At 39.9% G+C, this 18,216-nt stretch overlaps 1 protein-coding gene across 1 annotated transcript; it reads left to right on the forward strand.

Annotated features, from left to right (window-relative positions):
- The first annotated feature begins 12,528 nt into the window (after positions 1-12,528).
- LOC103699526 (alcohol dehydrogenase class-3) lies at positions 12,529-18,044 on the forward strand. The gene is made up of 9 exons (XM_039115311.1): positions 12,529-12,693; positions 12,883-13,019; positions 13,971-14,017; positions 14,097-14,422; positions 15,634-15,716; positions 15,807-15,882; positions 16,805-16,962; positions 17,304-17,465; positions 17,635-18,044. Exons 1-9 carry the CDS (start codon positions 12,657-12,659, stop codon positions 17,749-17,751), a joined length of 1,143 nt encoding a protein of 380 aa, XP_038971239.1. The 5' UTR covers positions 12,529-12,656; the 3' UTR covers positions 17,752-18,044.
- Positions 18,045-18,216: the final 172 nt, after the last annotated feature.

The following is an 18,216-nucleotide window of genomic DNA, read 5'->3' on the forward strand; positions in this document are numbered from 1 at the left end:
TTCCATTCTCCAAGTCCCCATAGAGTCCTATTTTCCCATTAGAGAGGGCCGGTACATGTTCTTCAGCATCACTTGTGATCGGCATGAAAAATTCTTAATATTAGTTGAGTCCCTCTTTTCATATGATTAAATCATAATAATACCTATATATAGCTTCTTCCAATTCAACCGAAGCCGCCACGAGTACAACTCCAATCACAATGTATTCCATAGATCCAAAATGCGCTCTTGAAAATAAATGAAGCTCGTCATCTAGACGAGGACTACTGAGATTCCTCATTTTTTGTTTTTTGTTTTTTTTTTTTTTTCTGATGACCAGCTATATGAAATGCCAAATTTATCAAGTAAATGAAGCTCGAATATATATTGATTGTGTCTGAAAAATTATGTACCATTTGACATATGAGTATATGACATATTGCATGCACTCCATGGATGTGTCCTTGTGTGGGGTTTTTAAAGCTTGAACTGTCAGACGCTTGCGGGCACCTAGACTACTAGGCATTCGTGTCAAATGTTCGGTAGCAATATTTATCTCACATACAAAATGCTCGTCCAGCCACCACTGAAACTTTGTGTATACCTGGACTACAAAACGGCACTCCTTTTGAACTCCCCACTACGCCCAGTCACTTCTTAATGCGGCCGCTCCAAAACAAAATCGATGTGCTGGGCAAAATGCTCCTTGAGCCAATCAATTCACCCGACATGAATGCTCAGGCAGCTCGGACCCATCAAAATGACCTCACGCTTAGCTAACAATTTTCTTACCCTCCACACGAAGTGCGTTCCATCTATCGCACGAAGATTACGATAATAATCTCCAATAAGATATTAAGATATAATTCACAGAAATTTCAAGATCCCAACCAATAATAGCCGTCGGCCCTTGCAAAATTGTTGTAAAGGGTCGGCCGTCAGCGTAAAGGGGTCGCTTCCTCTATTTTCTCCCTTACGCTGAGCTTGACATGGTGCAATGAGATTGGTGAATGCGCCGATGATGGTTACATAGTCATCTTTGCTCCCCATTTAGATAATCTTTATCCATGAAGGATGTTTCGGCTATTGAATCAGCAGCTAAGTTATGATCCTAAATGAGATCATCACTTAGTTATGTGGTCCACGTTTTTCTTTTTTTTAATGCTTCTTTCACAATAGTTAATTCAGGAGTCTAAGGTATGATGCTAAATGAGATCATCACTTGGTTATGTGGTCCACGTTTTTTTTTTTTAATGCTTCTTTCGCAATAGTTAATTCAGGAGTCTAAGGTATGATGCTAAATGAGATCATAACTTAGTTAGGTCGTCCTCGTTTTTTTTTCAATGCTTCTTTCACAATAGTTAATTCAGGAGTCTAAGGTATGATGCTAAATGAGATCATAACTTAGTTAGGTCGTCCTCGATTTTTTTTTTAATGCTTCTTTCACAATAGTTAACCAATGAGATCTAGACTTTAAGAACTTCGTAAGAAGTCTTTGTGTTTGCAAATATGATCCAAGCTCCGGCCTTGCTATCTTATGCCAGAGCTCATAAGGCCCTGTTCCTCTCTCCTCAAGAATTAGGATTTTTTCATGTCCTCAAGAATTAGGGTCTCGAAGAAAACAGAGAAATTACTCATTGGAATGGTAAGAGGAGAAAAGGAGATCTTTTTACACAATTTCTTTTAGATTTATAGATAAATTTGGGAAAGAGAAGAAGAGTTAACAATTTCTTTTAGCTTTATTGATAGATTTGGGTAAAAGAAGAAGAGTTGCTTTTTTCTGGGCTGACCGTTGTGCTTAGAATTAGTTTTGAATGAATTTTAATCTTTAGCATAATTTTTTTTCTTCAACCACGCGTTAAAAGATAAAAGTATGGCTCTTCTTTCCCGCGGATGAAATTCAATAGTTCCCGGATCTACAGAAAATGACCACGTCCCGGCACGAAAAACGGAAAGTCAAGGCCAGGAATAAATTTTGTTAGCTTTCTTGGAATAGAGTATGCAATAGAATCTGTTACCTTCAGCATCCTGCTTTCCTTCTTAGGCCTCTCACCTGTTTTTATAACTGGACCTCTAGACAGCAGCTTCCCAGTTTTGATCATATATAGCTTTGGCAATCTGCAAGAATTGATATGCAATACACATGATGGCACCGAGTATTAAGGTTGATCAATATAATTTCTACTAGGTAATTAAGCTGAACATACAGGTCATGACTCAGATGCATGATAGTCAGGAGAAACTATAACCTATGCCATCACTATAAAGAATGGAACCGTTAGCTGTAGCACAGTTCAAACTGCTACAAATAGTTTACGGGCTCGTTTGGTTCGCGGAAAATATTTTCCTCTTTAGAAATATAATTCATGAGAAGTAAATTTCTAGGAAGAGTATATTTAGGAAAGTACTTTTGGCATGTTTGGTTGACCATTGAAAAGTGAGAAATTTCTAAAGTGCTTATGTTTGGTTGACTATCCACTGTCCTGAAAAAGTTATATATAATTCCTATTATATCCTTCATAAAAATTAGATTTTTAATGCTTTTTAATGCTGAAGGGTCTTTTTAGGAAAAAAATAAAAATGGAGTGATTCCCGCCTGATGAAAAAGTAACTTTTCTATGTTTCTTATTGAAAAGACTTGCCCATGAAATGTGGGAATCATATTCTCATGAGAATACAACTTTTCCATCTTTCTCTTTTAAAATCTCCAACCAAACAAGAGACATCTCAATGATTAAACAGTTTGTTCAAACGAGCATCTCTTCTTTGAATTCACCATGTGTAGATAGCGACTCAAGTGGGGCTTTTGAGTGTACTTTTTGGCATTTCTGTGGTCCGCTCTCTAAACCTTTTTGCTACAGCTAACGGTTCCATTCTTTATAGTGATGGCACAGGTTATAGTTTCTCTGACTATCATGCATCTGGGTCATGCACAAAATTAATTCTTTATGTCATCTTAGTACGCAGATTTTTTTTTCCCCACAGGAGAATTATAACTGCTGTTTAATTACTTTGGTGCATGTTTTGAATGCAGTCACTAATGGGAGCTCTTCTTGTACTCGGTTACTCATCTGCAGTCTTATCTGTGGTTGCTTCAATGGGACTTGTGTCGTTAGGAAGACAACTGAGTTCCCAAAGCAAGACAAAGAAACCGTAAATAATCAGGTTTACAAATGTCAGCTTGCTATTTTAAAGCTACAGATGTATTTTGTTGAAGTGTAATTGAAATATTTCAAATTCCTCCATGCATATGTAAAAATTTGCGTGCTTATTGGCAAATACCAATTGCCTGAACGACGTGTTGCTTTCGACTGCGGTTGTGGTTTAGGCACGACCCTTGCAAGCAGGACAGGATGTTGCTACACTGCCTTGAAGAAAAATTACATCAAAGGCAACTCGTCTTCTCTCTCCCAAATCTATCTATAAATCTAAAGGGAATTGTTAAAAAAAAAATCTCCTTTTCTGTTCTTACCATTCCAATGAGTAATTTCTCTGCTCCCTTGGAGACCCCAGGGGCGTGAATCACCTCAGTCAACCCGGCAGGTACAATTCTCCGCGCAATGGCTTAGACATTAATATTCTGATATTAGCTTCTATCCTTGAAAAAATATCTTGAATTTAGTTATCAATTAGATTTCTAATTATTTTCCTTCCTCAAAAAGAATTTTTAATTAATTTAATCATCTGACTTGTTTAAGCTAGAGGCTTTAGAAAATCAAAATGTTAAAAAACACATTGAGTTTGACTTGTTTTTAATTGAATGGGCTTGTTCTTAAGCTAGACTCGAGTAGATCTAAAAAAATATATATATGCTTGGAGCTTATATATTTTTCGATCTTTATTAATAAACAATCATTCCAAATAGCAATTTTTCAAGTGGACTCTCATACTTCACCAAGGTGGTAGCCTAGTTGAAACGGGACGTTTGCTTCCAACCAAGTGGTTACAGGTTCGAAACGTGCGGGCGTCGATTAAATTTGGGGACCGGATGCCCCACGCCTGGACACGGGGTCTGGAAGCGCTACTGGTCGGCTGGTAGCCTAGGTGGTGCCAAATGTGACGTACTCACACGGAGGGTCGGGTCGGGTCGGGTCGGGTAACCGAGCCGATCCACGGGTGGGGAGGGTATGAGTAAAACCGACCGGGGTGCCCAACACACGGTCATTTCTGCCCGCATCGAACATTCTTCTGATGGGGTGGGGGCCCAATAGGGGCTACTACGCGGGGGTGGGCTCCCCTCTTCCCCTTCTTTTTCAGCAAAAAAAAAAAAAAAAAAAAAGTGGACTCTCATAAAAAAAAAAAGAGTAGAAGTGGCTTGAATTTGCAAAAAATAAGAATAAAGTAAGCCATTTTTATAAAATCCTCAAGAGAGGAATCTAACCAAAATTAATGCACTAAGTAAAACATATGTGATCATTGGAAGTTAATATATGAATACAATCTGTGTTAGGGTTCTACGAGCAAAATTTTTATAAACATATGAAATAAACTGAAAAATAAGAGATCAAGGAATAAAATGATGGTCTAGAAACTCTCCTCGGCCTCCGGCTTATCATGATTGAACCGAACAAACAAAACCGAAAGGACAAAGAAAAATCACGAGCGATAGTTTATCCCCAAGCACGCTCCGAAGGAGTTGGAATTGGTCCCGCGCGAAAAATCTCTCTCTCTCTCTCTCTCTCTCTCTCTCTCTTAATGGCGAGGGAGCCGCGGCTTCTGTGAAAGATCCCAACTGCATAATTGTGGGCCGTTGCATTGTAATCTGAGTCTTCTCTTCTCGGTTTCGATTCCGCTTGTATCTTCCCCAATGCTCGGGGGGTTCCTCGCTTTGTCTTAATAATGTAAAAGAGGGCGGTCAAAGTGATTAGTTAGCAGTTATAATGTTTTTATTTAGAACAAGGTATAAAGTATAAGACTATATTTGGAAGCTTTATATATCCATAGCCAAAATTTGGATGCCACCTTCACTTTTGGCCGTGGTCCCGGAAGATTCCCATCTCAGTCAGACATGAGGAGAACTTTGCGGGAAAGTGGACGGATAAGCAGGGTATATAAAAGGAGGGATCCTTTTAAAATAATGATTTCAAAATTCACGAATACTTATGTCCCCTTCAGTTTAGACATGCACGTGAAGACTTAGATGTCTCGACAATTAAATTAATCGATCAGGAAAACCAACTATAACGACTTCATAGTCTAACGACGTCATTTGCCGTACACACGGCGATTAATTAAGTGTAAGTGACACTAGACTATTTAAGTCTAATCAATTGCCGTACACACGGCGATTAATTAGACATATCCCAATCCAAAAATAGAAGTCCAGGACATTGCAATTAATCGTCCTTTGTACACACGAGAGTGTTGTTCCTGCAAGTATTTGGGCTGAAATTTGGATGCCGCCGTTCCATGCCCAATGGTTGTCCACCGGTCACCCATGGCCGCTCTCCGTATCCAGTCAGCTATCGTGATGAAATTCCCCTTTAAAAATACTCTGTCGGCTCCAAAAACTCTCTTCGCATGGAACATGCCCTTTTAGGTAGCCTGCAGCTCCACCTCAATGACGGCCCACCGGGTGATGCGTCGCCGTCCAGCTGCAATCAGCTTATCCAGATGATCTCTAATCACAAAGCTCACTTCTCCGTATGCTCCATCCTCCGACCAGCTACCATCGAAGTTCAGTCGATGGGTCTTCACTTTTGGCCTAAAGTCTTGGCATGCACTTTAAAAATTCCAAGCTGAAGGGGCAGGTAAGTTACGGAAAGTCTTGATAACGTCATGATTTTATCATTATTTTAAAAGGATCCCTCCTTTTGTATACCCTGCGTATGCGTCGACTTTTAAAAATGCCCTCTCTTTTTTTTTTTGTGAAAACGACAATTCATATAACTCTAACGTGAGTACATCCAGCCAAATCAAAAGAAAGTAAAGAGAACAAAGGAATGGGAGTATCAGCTACATATGTCCAAAGGAGTTCCCTGAAGTGTCGGGCGACGTAGGAGGCGACCCAATTAGCTGTTCTGTTCGCCTTCCGGTACACATGTGCTGCCTGAAAATCACTTATCTCCTAAACCAATCTTCGGATCTCTAGGATGAGAGGGTGATCGTCACCGTACCTGTCCATACCCCAGATCCAATCGATCACCACATAAGAGTCCCCCTCGAGATGCACTCGCTCGGCGCCGAGAACCTTCCTTACATAGGATAAACCCTCCCAAGCAGCCCGCAACTCCGCCCCAACAACGGTGAGCCTTGGCATACGACGGCCACCGGCGGCTATCAACCTGCCTAAAAAGTCTCTGATCACAAATCTCACACCTCCAGAAACACCGTCAACCGACTGATAACAATTAAAGTTCATCTTGAGATGACTAAGGGGTGGAGGCACTCATAAAATAAGGGCGAACCTGGGCGCTGTAACAACGGAAAGAGTATTCCAGATGTCTCTGGCCATTCCAGAAGAGAACAAAGCAGCAGCAGCGGTGATCTCCCCTATATGTAGCACAGCTCGATCCACCACCATCCTCGAAGCCCACCTCTTATCCTCAAATAGACCAGCATTCCTATCCAACCAAATGTAATAAGCCAGGTGCACTAACAGTATGCCCGCCTCGACAAAACTGGGACTCCGTATAGATGCTGTCAGCATGTGAATCAGATCCTATGCCGACACTACCAAATGGGGTAATCGAACAGGACCTACTCTATGTCTCTGAGTCTCTCTGGGAAAAACAATACCCTTCATTTGACCAACAAAAAAAAAATGCCCTTCCCTACTGTTAACTTGCGACGGCCTCCGTTTCTCCTCATGTTTGAGATGGGAAGCTGCCGGGGCGCGGAATCGCGACTCTCCTGCACGAGCCCACATAAAAATGGAGATGGTAGGGAGGCCAGCAACCACTCAGCTCTGCGCGCTTTGGTCCAAGGCATGCCCATGTTCGCTATAGGCGTGGTGGCGACACTCTCCTCGTCCTACGTCGCCATGGGAGATGGACAAGCTTCGACGAAGTTTGCCTTCTCTTTGCTCGGCCTCTTCTCCTCTTTTCTAGCATCCATCACGTTCCGTCCTAAACTTCCCTCCATCGCCTCGTTCTTCGAAGACATCACCGTTATCTTCATGGCGTCCACTTTTGGGTCGCTGGTTTGCATCGTTGCTGCCGTCCGGGATCCTTGGATTGTGTACTCGGTGTGCATGGTTCCTTTGCTGCCTCTCGATCGAAGTCCATGCATGTTGCTGCTCCGTTGTTTCAATTGAATCCTCCGCAAAACCCAGCATCAATTTTCGCTCATGGTTCTCCGCCCTCAACAAATCGGTTCCCCGCTCTATGGTTGTCGACGTTGCTGGTTCTGCTGCTGCCGATGGTCTGGTAATATGTAAATGGAGAAAAACAAAATAAATTTTATGTAAACGAATGAGCCAACCTACTGTTACTGTCGAGTGAAACTACGTCTTTGATCTGATTCTACTATACTATTTTGGGCGATGATTACCTTGGTGTTCTTCGCTGAAGGGGTTCGACTTGAGTAAACTGGGCAAGATGTGCTCTGTTTCCATTTTGGCTGGTCTTGTCATGCTCCCGACCCAAAAACAGAGGTTGAGGACGTTGCAAGTAATCGCCATACACACGGAAGGATTGGTCCTACAAATATCAAGAACTTTTAACCTGCTAATAAATTTAATGTAAATCTGATAATATATAATTCATACATAGATAATAATAATTGTTAAAATAACAAAAAATTTAAAATAAAATATTTAATATATTCATATACATCACCGAGAGTCAGAAGCAAGATAATTCATGAGATTTGCAACCCTAAATTGAACTTCGGGTGCTTAGCATATCCGCAGTTAGTCCTCAAGTAAACTCATTTCAAAAAAATGCTTTGTTTTTTCTCATAGAAAAATGTTTTTTTTAAATGCTTTTTAGAACCACTAAAGTATAGCCCCTGCTTAGCAGCATAAGAAGACAAACAAATGTAAACCTTTTATTTATGTATCTATTAGTGCAGATACCTTTTAATCCTAATGACTATATGCTTGAAACTTTTCCTGTTTTAAAGTTTTTGGCTTTCCCCTGTGCAGAAGGCTCAGAAATAACTTGGTGGCTGATAGGTTTGTGGAGAAGACTAGGAGAGGAGAATCATGGGTGTGGCGGTTTCAGTAGTTGATGGCTATAAGCGCCAACCATAGGGTTAACTTGGCAAGTTGATTTTGGGTGAAATCGCCAGGTGAGAGTTGAGGAGTTGGGTGGTTATCTTCCAGCTCAGATACCTAGCAAAAAGGTTCAGAGAGCAGACCACGGAAATGCCTAAAAGTACACTCAAAAGCCCCACTTGAGTCACTATCTATACATGGTGAATTCAAAGAAGAGAGAGTCGTTTGAACAAAACCGTTTAATCATCATTTATGCAAACTATTTGTGGCAGTTTGAACTGTGCTACAGCTAACGGTTCCATACTTTATAGTGATGACATAGGTTATAGTTTCTCTGACTATCATGCATCTGAGTCATGACCTGTATGTTCAGCTTAATTACCTAGTAGAAATTATATTGATTAACCTTAATCCTCGGTGCCATCATGTGTATTACGTATCAATTCTTGCAGATTGCCAAAGCTATGATCAAAACTGGGAAGCTGCTTTCTAGAGGTCCTGTTATAAAAACTGATGAGAGGCCTAAGAAGGAAAGCAGGATGCTGAAGGTAACAGATTCTATTGCATACTTCAACTATATTATATGTTTTAATATTAAAACTGAGATCGATGTTCCATCATTATTTTGCAGTTTGGAGGAGCACAAGTTGAGTTGACTCCAGGGGAAAACTTGCATTGGTGCTGCTATTGGTTTTGTTTTTGGGTAAGTCCAGCTCTTCAGCATTTCAACTAGTATAGTGTATTTCTTGGTTTGGTAACTGTGGGATCGAGAACCACGAACATCACCTATGGGTGACAAAAGAAAGTGTTCAAGGCCATTTCCTGGGTGGTGGTGGTTCGCCATGGACAGGCATCCGATCTTGATCAGGCAGCTATATATGAGTGAGATTCTTGATTGTTTTACAATGTGAAATTTGAGTTGATCATCATCAATTTATCTGAAGAATGTGTTAATTATGATCTGTGGACTTTGAGATTATATTACTCTCTTGGGAACTAAGTCAGGGCATCCAAAGCATTCCAGAAAGTTCATTGCAGTATGCAAATGATAATGCACTGCTCCTAGCAATAGACTTTTTGTTTTCCCCACAGAAGAATTATAATTGCTGTTTAATTACTTTGGTGCATGTTTTGAATGCAGTCACTAAGAGGAGCTCATCTTGTACTCGGTTACTCATCTGCAGTCTTATCTACTTTTGCTTCAATGGGACTTGTGTCGTTAGGAAGACATCTGAGTTCCCAAAGCAAGACACAGAAACCGTAAATAATCAGGTTTACAAATGTCAGCTTGCTAGTTTAAAGCTACAGATGTATTTTGTTGAAGTGTAATTGAAATATTTCAAATTCCTCCATGCATTTGTAAAAATTTGCGTGCTTATTGGCAAATACCAATTGCCGGAACGACGTGTTGCTTTCATCTGCGGTGGTGGTTTAAGTGGGACCCTTTGCAAGCAGGACAGGATGTTGCTACGCTGCCTTTGATGACCACCAACTCATATTTCCCCCATCTTAGAATACCAGTTTCCATACCCCTCAGACATCGTATTACTTCTAGCGCTGGTCTTTAAAATGAATCAAAATAATCAGAATCCCAATAAGATTCATAGGTGGATTAGATGCTTTTGGAGAGGCGTGCAGGCGGATGAATGAGGCGGATTAGATGCTTCTGTCAACTCAAGACTTGAGGCAAGCACTGATTAATAATTTAATATAGACCGTTAGGTATAATTTGTATCATTAAGTAATAATTTTTTTTTGCTAGATAATTTTATATTAATCTATATTATTTTTGTTATATAGAATCTGTGCATGAATATATTTCAAATATACCGAATGTGATGGAATAATATATATATATATATATATATATATATTCTCTTGATGACTCAAGTGAAATTAAAGAGTATGTATATGAATATATCTGAAATGTACCTATGATGAAATAGAAAGATATATTTTTTTTCCCTCTTGATTGCTCCAGCCCAATTGATGCTGGGTTTTGCGAAGTGTGGGTCCAATTGAAACAATGGGTCCAATTGAAACAACGGAGCAACATGCATGGATTTCCATCGAGAAGCAGCAAAGGGATCATGCAGAGACCGTTTTTGGGAGGGCATTGATAACAGTTTTTTTTTTTTTTTTTTTCCAAATACTTTTTAGAACCACTAAAGCATTTATAATTGTTATAAATCTTTAAAATAATATAAATCCGATAATATGTAATTCATACATAGATAATAATAATTGTTAAAATAACTAAATCTGTAAAATAAAATATTTAATACATTTGTATGGACCACGGAGAGTCGAGATAATAAGTTATTAGGAATATGACGGAACGAAAGACCAAGGAAAGGAATAAGAATGCACCAAAATGCAGTTCATGACATTTGGGATTCTAAAATGAACTTCGAGTACTTAATGTCTCCGCAGTTAGTCCTCAAGCAAACTTATTTTGAAAAAATGCTTTATTTTTTTAAAAAATATTTTTTATTTTTAAAATGTGAATGGATGGATTGTCACGGATCTTGGTGTACCCAACGGCCCTGACAACAGTGTTTCCACTCTTCTTCTCTATTTTCAAAGAGGGTGAAAAGTTTAGTCCCACATTGCCTGCCAAAAGCAACATCCGCGAGTTTAAGTAACATGAGCTTCCATATTGGGCTAGGAGTTTAGTCCACATTGTTTAACTCAAGATACATTTACTGGTTCAAATAACATGGGCTCTTTTCTTATTATTGTAGTTTGATTAGCAGAAGATCTATTTGGAGAGAGAGCTGTCCTGAAAAATCACCTCCTAACTCTTCATCGTCACGGGATCCAACAGAAATCAGCCAGGGACTCGGTGGTGACTAAATAGTCACCGACTGCGGCAGGCACGTTGGTGACTACTGAAATTAGTCAGTTAGTCACCAAGGTGCCCACAAAGTAATATGTTACTACCATGAACGTGATGGGAAGCTGCTGGGGAGGCGCGGAATCCCGACTCTCTTGCACGAGCCCATATAGAAATGGAGATGGTAGGGAGGCAAGCAACCACTCAGCTCTGCGCACTTTGGTCCGAGGCATGCCCATGTTCGCTCTAGGCGTGGTGGCGACACTCTTCTCGTCCCACATCGCCATGAGAGATCGATGGGCAAGCTTTGATGAAGCCCAGCGTCGCCAACTTCACCTCGATGGACATGTTCGCCTTCTCTTTGCTCGGCCTCTTCTCCTCTTCTCTAGCATCCATCACGTTCCGTCCTAAACTTCCCTCCATCGCCTCGTTCTTTGTAGACATCACTGTTATCTTCGTGGCGTCCACTTTTGGGTCGCTGGTTTGCATCGTTGCTGCCGTCCGGCATCATTGGATTGTGTACTCGGTGTGCGCGGTTCCTTTACTGCCTCTCGATCGAGGTCCATGGATGTCTCTGCTCCGTTGTTTCAATTGGATCCTCCGCAAAAACCCAGCATCAATTTTCGATCATGCGCATGCCATTGTCACAGCCTGTCGTGGCTGCTTAATAAATCGGCTCTCCGCTGTATGGTTGTCGACGTTGCTGGTTCTGCTGCTGCTGCTGATGGTCTGGTAATATGTAAATCGAGAAAATCAAAATAAATTATATGTAAAACGAATGGGCCAATGATTATATGTAATCTTTGACCTGATTCCACTGTACTATTTTGGGTCGATGATTACCTTGGTTTTCTTTTTTTTTTTTTTTTTCTTTTGCTACAAATTACTTGGTATTCTTCCGTGAATATGTTCGATTTGAGTAAACTGAGCTAGATGTGCTCTGTATCCAACTTGGCTGGTCTTGTCATGCTCCAAATCCAAAAATAGAGGCTGAGGACATTGCAATGAATCGCTGCACACACGCACACGGGAGGATTGGTCCTACAAATATGAAGAACCTTCAACCTGCTAATAAATTTAATATAAATCTGATAATATGTAATTCATACATAGATAATAATAATTGTTAAAATATCTAAAATTTTAAAATTCAATATTTAATATATCTGCACGGATCACGAAGAGTCAGAAGCAAGATAATTCATGAGATTTGCAACTCTAAAATGAACTTTGAGTCCTTAGCAGGTCCGCAATTAGTCCTAAGTAAGCTCATTTAGAAAAAAATGTTATATTTTTTTAATAAAAAAATGCTCTTTCTTTTGGTACAGTGGCGGAAGACATGAGTCACACGACTCGCAGAGCACTAGAACCACATATGCTCTCGTCACCGCTAAGCCGAGGTTTAAGAAACTGACCAAATGCAACGGTCTTTACTCATTCCTGCCGGGGGCGGACGGACCGATTGCACTCCGGTGGCTGGATGCATGAGCTCACCGCTCACCGGGTAGTGTTAAGATCCCACCCCAGCTCGCCCCTCTTTTAATTGCACCCTCGCCAAGACAACTTGGGGAAAGGGGTCCAGCGAGAAAGGAACGGACGGCGAGCGCGAGAACATAAAACGAGAGAGGAAGGGATAGAAAGGGATAAGAAAGCGACCGGATTAGAAGCTAGAAGCTCTCTCTCATGGCGGCAACTCAGGGTCAGGTCATCACCTGCAAAGGTAAAGAAGTAGAATGGAAATCAAGAATGTCACAGGAAATCTATCCAAAATCAATTTTGCTCAATCTGTCGATCTGGATTTCAGATCTAGGGTTTCTTTTTTCTCTTCGATCATTCTTGTAGGCGCATTATTTGCTTTATTTCTTTTTCCATTTTTTTTATTAATAATAATGGGAATGGAAAACAACAGCGGCGGTGGCGTGGGAGGCGAACAAGCCGCTGTCGATCGAGGACGTGCAGGTGGCGCCGCCGCAGGCTGGGGAGGTCAGGATCAAGATCTTCTTCACCGCTCTCTGCCACACCGACGCCTACACCTGGAGCGGCAAGGTCCATGATTGCGTCCTCTATCTCACCTTATATCTCTTTTTTTTCTTCTTTCATTTTGTTATCAGACCAAGATTTCTAGGTTTCTGTTAAATTTGCCCCTCGCTTGGCTAGGGTTTATTACTACTGGTATTTCTTTTCGCCATCTGACGTTATCTTCAACGGTTGCCACTGCTGCTGATGTTAGGTCGTCCTCCTTTTTTTTTAATGCTTCTTTCACTTTAATTAATCAATGAGATCTAGATTTTTAGATCTTCGTAAGAAGTCCTTGCGTTCGCCAATAAGATCCGAGCTCCGGCCTTGCTACCTATGCCAGAGCTCATAAGGCTCTGCTCCTCTCTCTCCTCAAGAATTAGGGTTTTTTATGTCATATGTTCTTCATGATTTGCATTTCATGAAGAAGTTTGTGTTTCAATTTTGTTTATATGCGCGCGCACCCTTGTTTCTATAATTGGTACTTTTGGCTTGCAAATTAATTGACAGGCTATAAACAAGAATGTGCATTCATTTAGAGTTCATCAGGAAAACTGAAATGAAATATAAGATAGAAGAACAGCTTTTCGCTCTTAGCAACTATGGATCCATGTATTTCTTTATCTTTGAACCCAGTTTAAAAACAGCACTATAAACAGTTTGATTTGTGCACTATAAGCATGCTTCATTGGAAAATGCATTGGTTTCTGTTCCTCATTTTTCTTTTGCGGACGCTTTGTTTACTTCTTTGATGTCTAAGATGGAAGGTAGGAAAGTTATATACTTTCTGCGATAGATGGATTGGTTTGGTTAAACATGTATGAAGCATTAGAGATCTATATATATGTTTTCAATCCTTAAGAGCTCTTTTTTACTGAAGCGATACTAATATCTAATTATGTTTGTTTGTTCTCTTCTCAAAACCTGTTTAATTGAAACTTTTTACTACCTGGCCTGATATCCAACTTATTGGCTCTGCAGGATCCTGAGGGTCTCTTTCCTTGCATCCTTGGCCATGAGGCTGCAGGGTTAGCAGTTGTTATATCATATAAATGATTTTTAACTTGTCATAACTAAGTCATTGATCATCAATATTCCCTTATACAGGATTGTTGAGAGTGTTGGTGAAGGAGTGACTGAAGTTCAACCTGGAGATCATGTTATACCTTGTTACCAAGCAGAATGCAGAGAATGTAAATTTTGTAAGTCTGGAAAGACAAATCTCTGCGGTAAAGTTCGTGCAGCTACTGGTGTTGGTGTTATGATGAATGACCGCAAGAGTCGGTTCTCTATAAATGGGAAACCTATTTATCATTTCATGGGGACATCAACTTTCAGCCAATATACAGTTGTGCATGATGTTAGTGTTGCGAAAATTGATCCCCAGGCTCCTCTGGAGAAGGTCTGTCTGCTTGGTTGTGGTGTTCCTACAGGTAAAGTGTATGATGTAATTTACGTGCATTGTTTATTTAGATCAATAATTTTGATTATCAAGTTTTGGGGATGGTGTTTGTATGTCAGCTTCTACCATTTTCAACGAGATAACTTTGATTTTCCCTGGATATCATGGTCTAGCATGTTAGAGACGCTGCATACTTGAAATAATGATACTTCATGTCTTCCATCATTCCATTACCAACATTATGTTTCCTTTCTTCTTTATGCCTCCCAAATGTATACTTTGTTGGACAATTAGATTAAAGTCATTAGATGGTAAACGATGTTATCGCTAGCATTGCGATCCACCATGATTATTATTTCTATAATTATCAGGAAAGTGTTTAAGGAACATTTTATCCCTTTATTTTAGTGACATACCTTTCATGTAGGTTTATTTTTTGAATTGAACTTTTTACCATATCCAGTTAGCATGGCGACATTGAAAAGGGGCAAAGCCATGGTGTGATGGTAGGGGCCTCCTCCAACATTGCATGTACTGTAAAAACATGGAGAGGGCATTTTCTTTCTTCTTCTTTTTCACTTGAAAATATCAATATTTCATACTACTTTCTGATAGCTCCTTCTTCTAGAGAAATGTTTGTGATTCTGGCTTAAATTTATTCTATACGTTATTGTGGTGGTGGTGTTTAATATAATGTGCAATTCATAATTCTATACAGACATATACAAGTTTTGGGGGCAAACAAAAACCTTCACATGAAGGTTAATAACTTGACATAACTAATGGTATTCTACTACTGGAATTTTATTTCTTCATTTTTTATTTTTTCAGTAGGGCATGCCGGCACCATGCAAGCAGGTTATGTTGGCCAATCATTTCATGGACTAGGCACATAACCCCAACAGAAATGCCAGCAACTCCAACTGTGCATTCCACAACGCACCCGCGCCGCTACATCATTGCACCATTTGCGCTGACTGCAGCCATTGCACCATCTGCACCCTTATTAGATGCACCAGTGCAATGTATTCCCTGCGCCGCTATTCTGACATCCATGACATTGAAGTGGTGGTCAAAATCTCGGACACCACTTCTAGGATTTCTGACCCATGACCTCCCCAAAGGAGGCATAGGTTGTGGCTAAGTCCACCATTAATTATTGCCTCTTGTTACTTCAATAATGTGCTTACTGTTTTTTTTAGCTACTGTTGTTTTTCTTTATCATCATTCCTTTTATTACAGGTCTTGGAGCAGTATGGAATGCAGCAAAGGTAGAATCAGGTTCCACTGTTGCTATCTTTGGCCTCGGCACTGTTGGGCTTGCAGTAAGCTGTCGAATTAATCGTATCTTAAATGCTTTTTACGGTAATAAGCCTGGCCATCTTTTGATAAATGTTAAAATCTTCTTTTGGTAGGTAGCGGAAGGGGCAAAAGCAGCTGGTGCTTCTCGTATTATTGGTGTAGATATCGACGGCAAAAAGTTTGATACTGGTATTCGCTATCCATCCTTGAGAAAGTGTAGCTGTTGTTAGTTTTTCTATAAAATGGTGCAATTTTCTAAATAATCTGCTACTTTGTGCACATGCTGTAGATATGATGGTTATAGATATGATCAGGTTCTAGTTTTTGGTGACCCTGTCAGTCAGATTATGTAATCAATCTGATTTCTATTGTTTAGATGTACAGTCATGTGCTTGTATCTAAATTTCTACAATTCGCAAGTCAGATGCCTTGTATCCTTGTCTAATGCTGGCACACTTTTTTCTATACCTTGTACTCTTTTATACTTGATTTCTTCTAAATTGGTGCCTGGTTCCTACAAAAGAAATCTGAGTAACAGAAGCTCCCCTTGCCACCTGTCCTCAAAGATCAATGGAGCCAAAAAACTAAAGACCATCTTTTTCTCGAGTAACTGGGGTGGAATTTTGCAACCCTCCAAGATTCCCTTAGACTTTAAAAGAGTCCAGTTGACAAAACATGTTTATCATAGAGGATAGCAGTAGTCTATCAGATTCAAATTTGAGGCAAAGTTGAACACGATTGCTGTAATTTCACAATGAAAAGCAATATTTATGCATCCAATTAATTGGTCATTACCTGCACGATAAATGGGAAGTCAGCTGACTTCCGATCTTATTCCTCTGGTCAGCACATCAATATTTTTGTTATCATACTTTTTAGCTACAGGCAGCAACATATTGTTATTTTTTTGAAGAAAATACTTCACTAATTTTTTGGATATCATCATCATTAATTTGCACGTATGAAAATGATGTACAGCTCAAGTTATTCCAAAATTAGTGAAGGAAGTATTAAAATTCAGACTATATCGATAAGATTTTTCATTGCTAGACTAGCATTTCTGACTCAATACCTTGATAGTCCTATTAATTTGTTTGCAAACCATTTGCAGCTAAGAATTTTGGAATCACTGAATTTGTGAACCCAAAAGACCATGATAAACCAATACAACAAGTCATCATCGACCTCACTGATGGTGGTGTTGATTACAGCTTTGAATGCATTGGAAATGTTTCTGTCATGAGGGCTGCTCTAGAATGTTGTCATAAGGTGAGAGATCATCCAATGCTTTATAATTTTCCCTGCACTTTCATCAGGTGCTAAACATGCGATTTTGGTCGTTAGTTTAACTGGATATTCTGATAAGACCCCACATCAAAATCTCCTGTACATGTTAAATCTATTTTGCAATCTCTGCCAGAATCCTCCTTGAACTAAAACTTCTTATCGTATTACAGATCCTTGTCCAAGGAACCACTTCTTGATAAATTTTTCAAGTGTTTACATTGTGTCACCTGTTTGTAAATCTTATAGGAGGCAAGTTCATCATCGTCGTTCAGATTATAACTGAGTGGATCTGAATCCTTTGACTGTATATGTTGTTGCCATAGGGTTGGGGAACTTCAGTCATTGTGGGTGTAGCAGCTTCTGGTCAGGAGATATCTACTCGGCCTTTCCAGCTAGTCACTGGCCGTGTCTGGAAGGGAACTGCCTTCGGTGGATTCAAGAGCCGCTCTCAAGTACCATGGCTTGTTGACAAGTACATGAAGAAGGTGCTGTACATTTACATTCCTTTCCAAAAAGCTTCACGTAATAACTGCTCTTTTTTCAGAAAAAAATTTATTGCTGTCTGTTACAGCAGAATTTGCCTGGATACTGATCGTTGGGTCAGGTGGGTACACTAATGCAGACGCATGTGGTGAATCTGTGTCAATGTTGCAGGAAATCAAGGTAGACGAGTACATAACGCACACGATGACTTTGGGGGATATCAATAAGGCTTTTGATTTGATGCATGAAGGGGGCTGCTTGCGCTGCGTGCTTGAAATGCATGCATGAAGTGTTCCATCGTCAGATTGTATTATAGGACCTAAGATTATGATATCATCATCTGTAGTGGACTTTTGTGCATCCTGTCCTAGGGCAATGTGGTCTACAATAGTAAGATGAGGGTGAAGCCATATTGCCAGTCATGTTCTAATGAACTTACCTTGTCGGTATTTTTCTGCCTCCTTTCTTTGTTTGCCAGCTATTTGCATGCTTCGGAATTTGAGAATGAGGATAATGTATTCGTCCGCATATCTTTTGGGGAACATCCAACTTTTAAATGTGGTCGAGGCCAATATTCAGTATCTTCAGAAAATCCTTGGATGATAGTTGGAGAAAAAAATAATTTTGTCAGCAATAAGTGAGATGATGATGGATCTGGTACTTCATGTATAAGGACGGATTGTGTTTATGGAATCCTAAATTCAAATTTCCTATTCGTGTGAAATTATCAAAATAAAGATCTGACACAGTCGG

The sequence above is a fragment of the Phoenix dactylifera genome, chromosome 18, assembly GCF_009389715.1.
Source record: "Phoenix dactylifera cultivar Barhee BC4 chromosome 18, palm_55x_up_171113_PBpolish2nd_filt_p, whole genome shotgun sequence".
Lineage (NCBI taxonomy): Eukaryota > Viridiplantae > Streptophyta > Magnoliopsida > Arecales > Arecaceae > Phoenix > Phoenix dactylifera.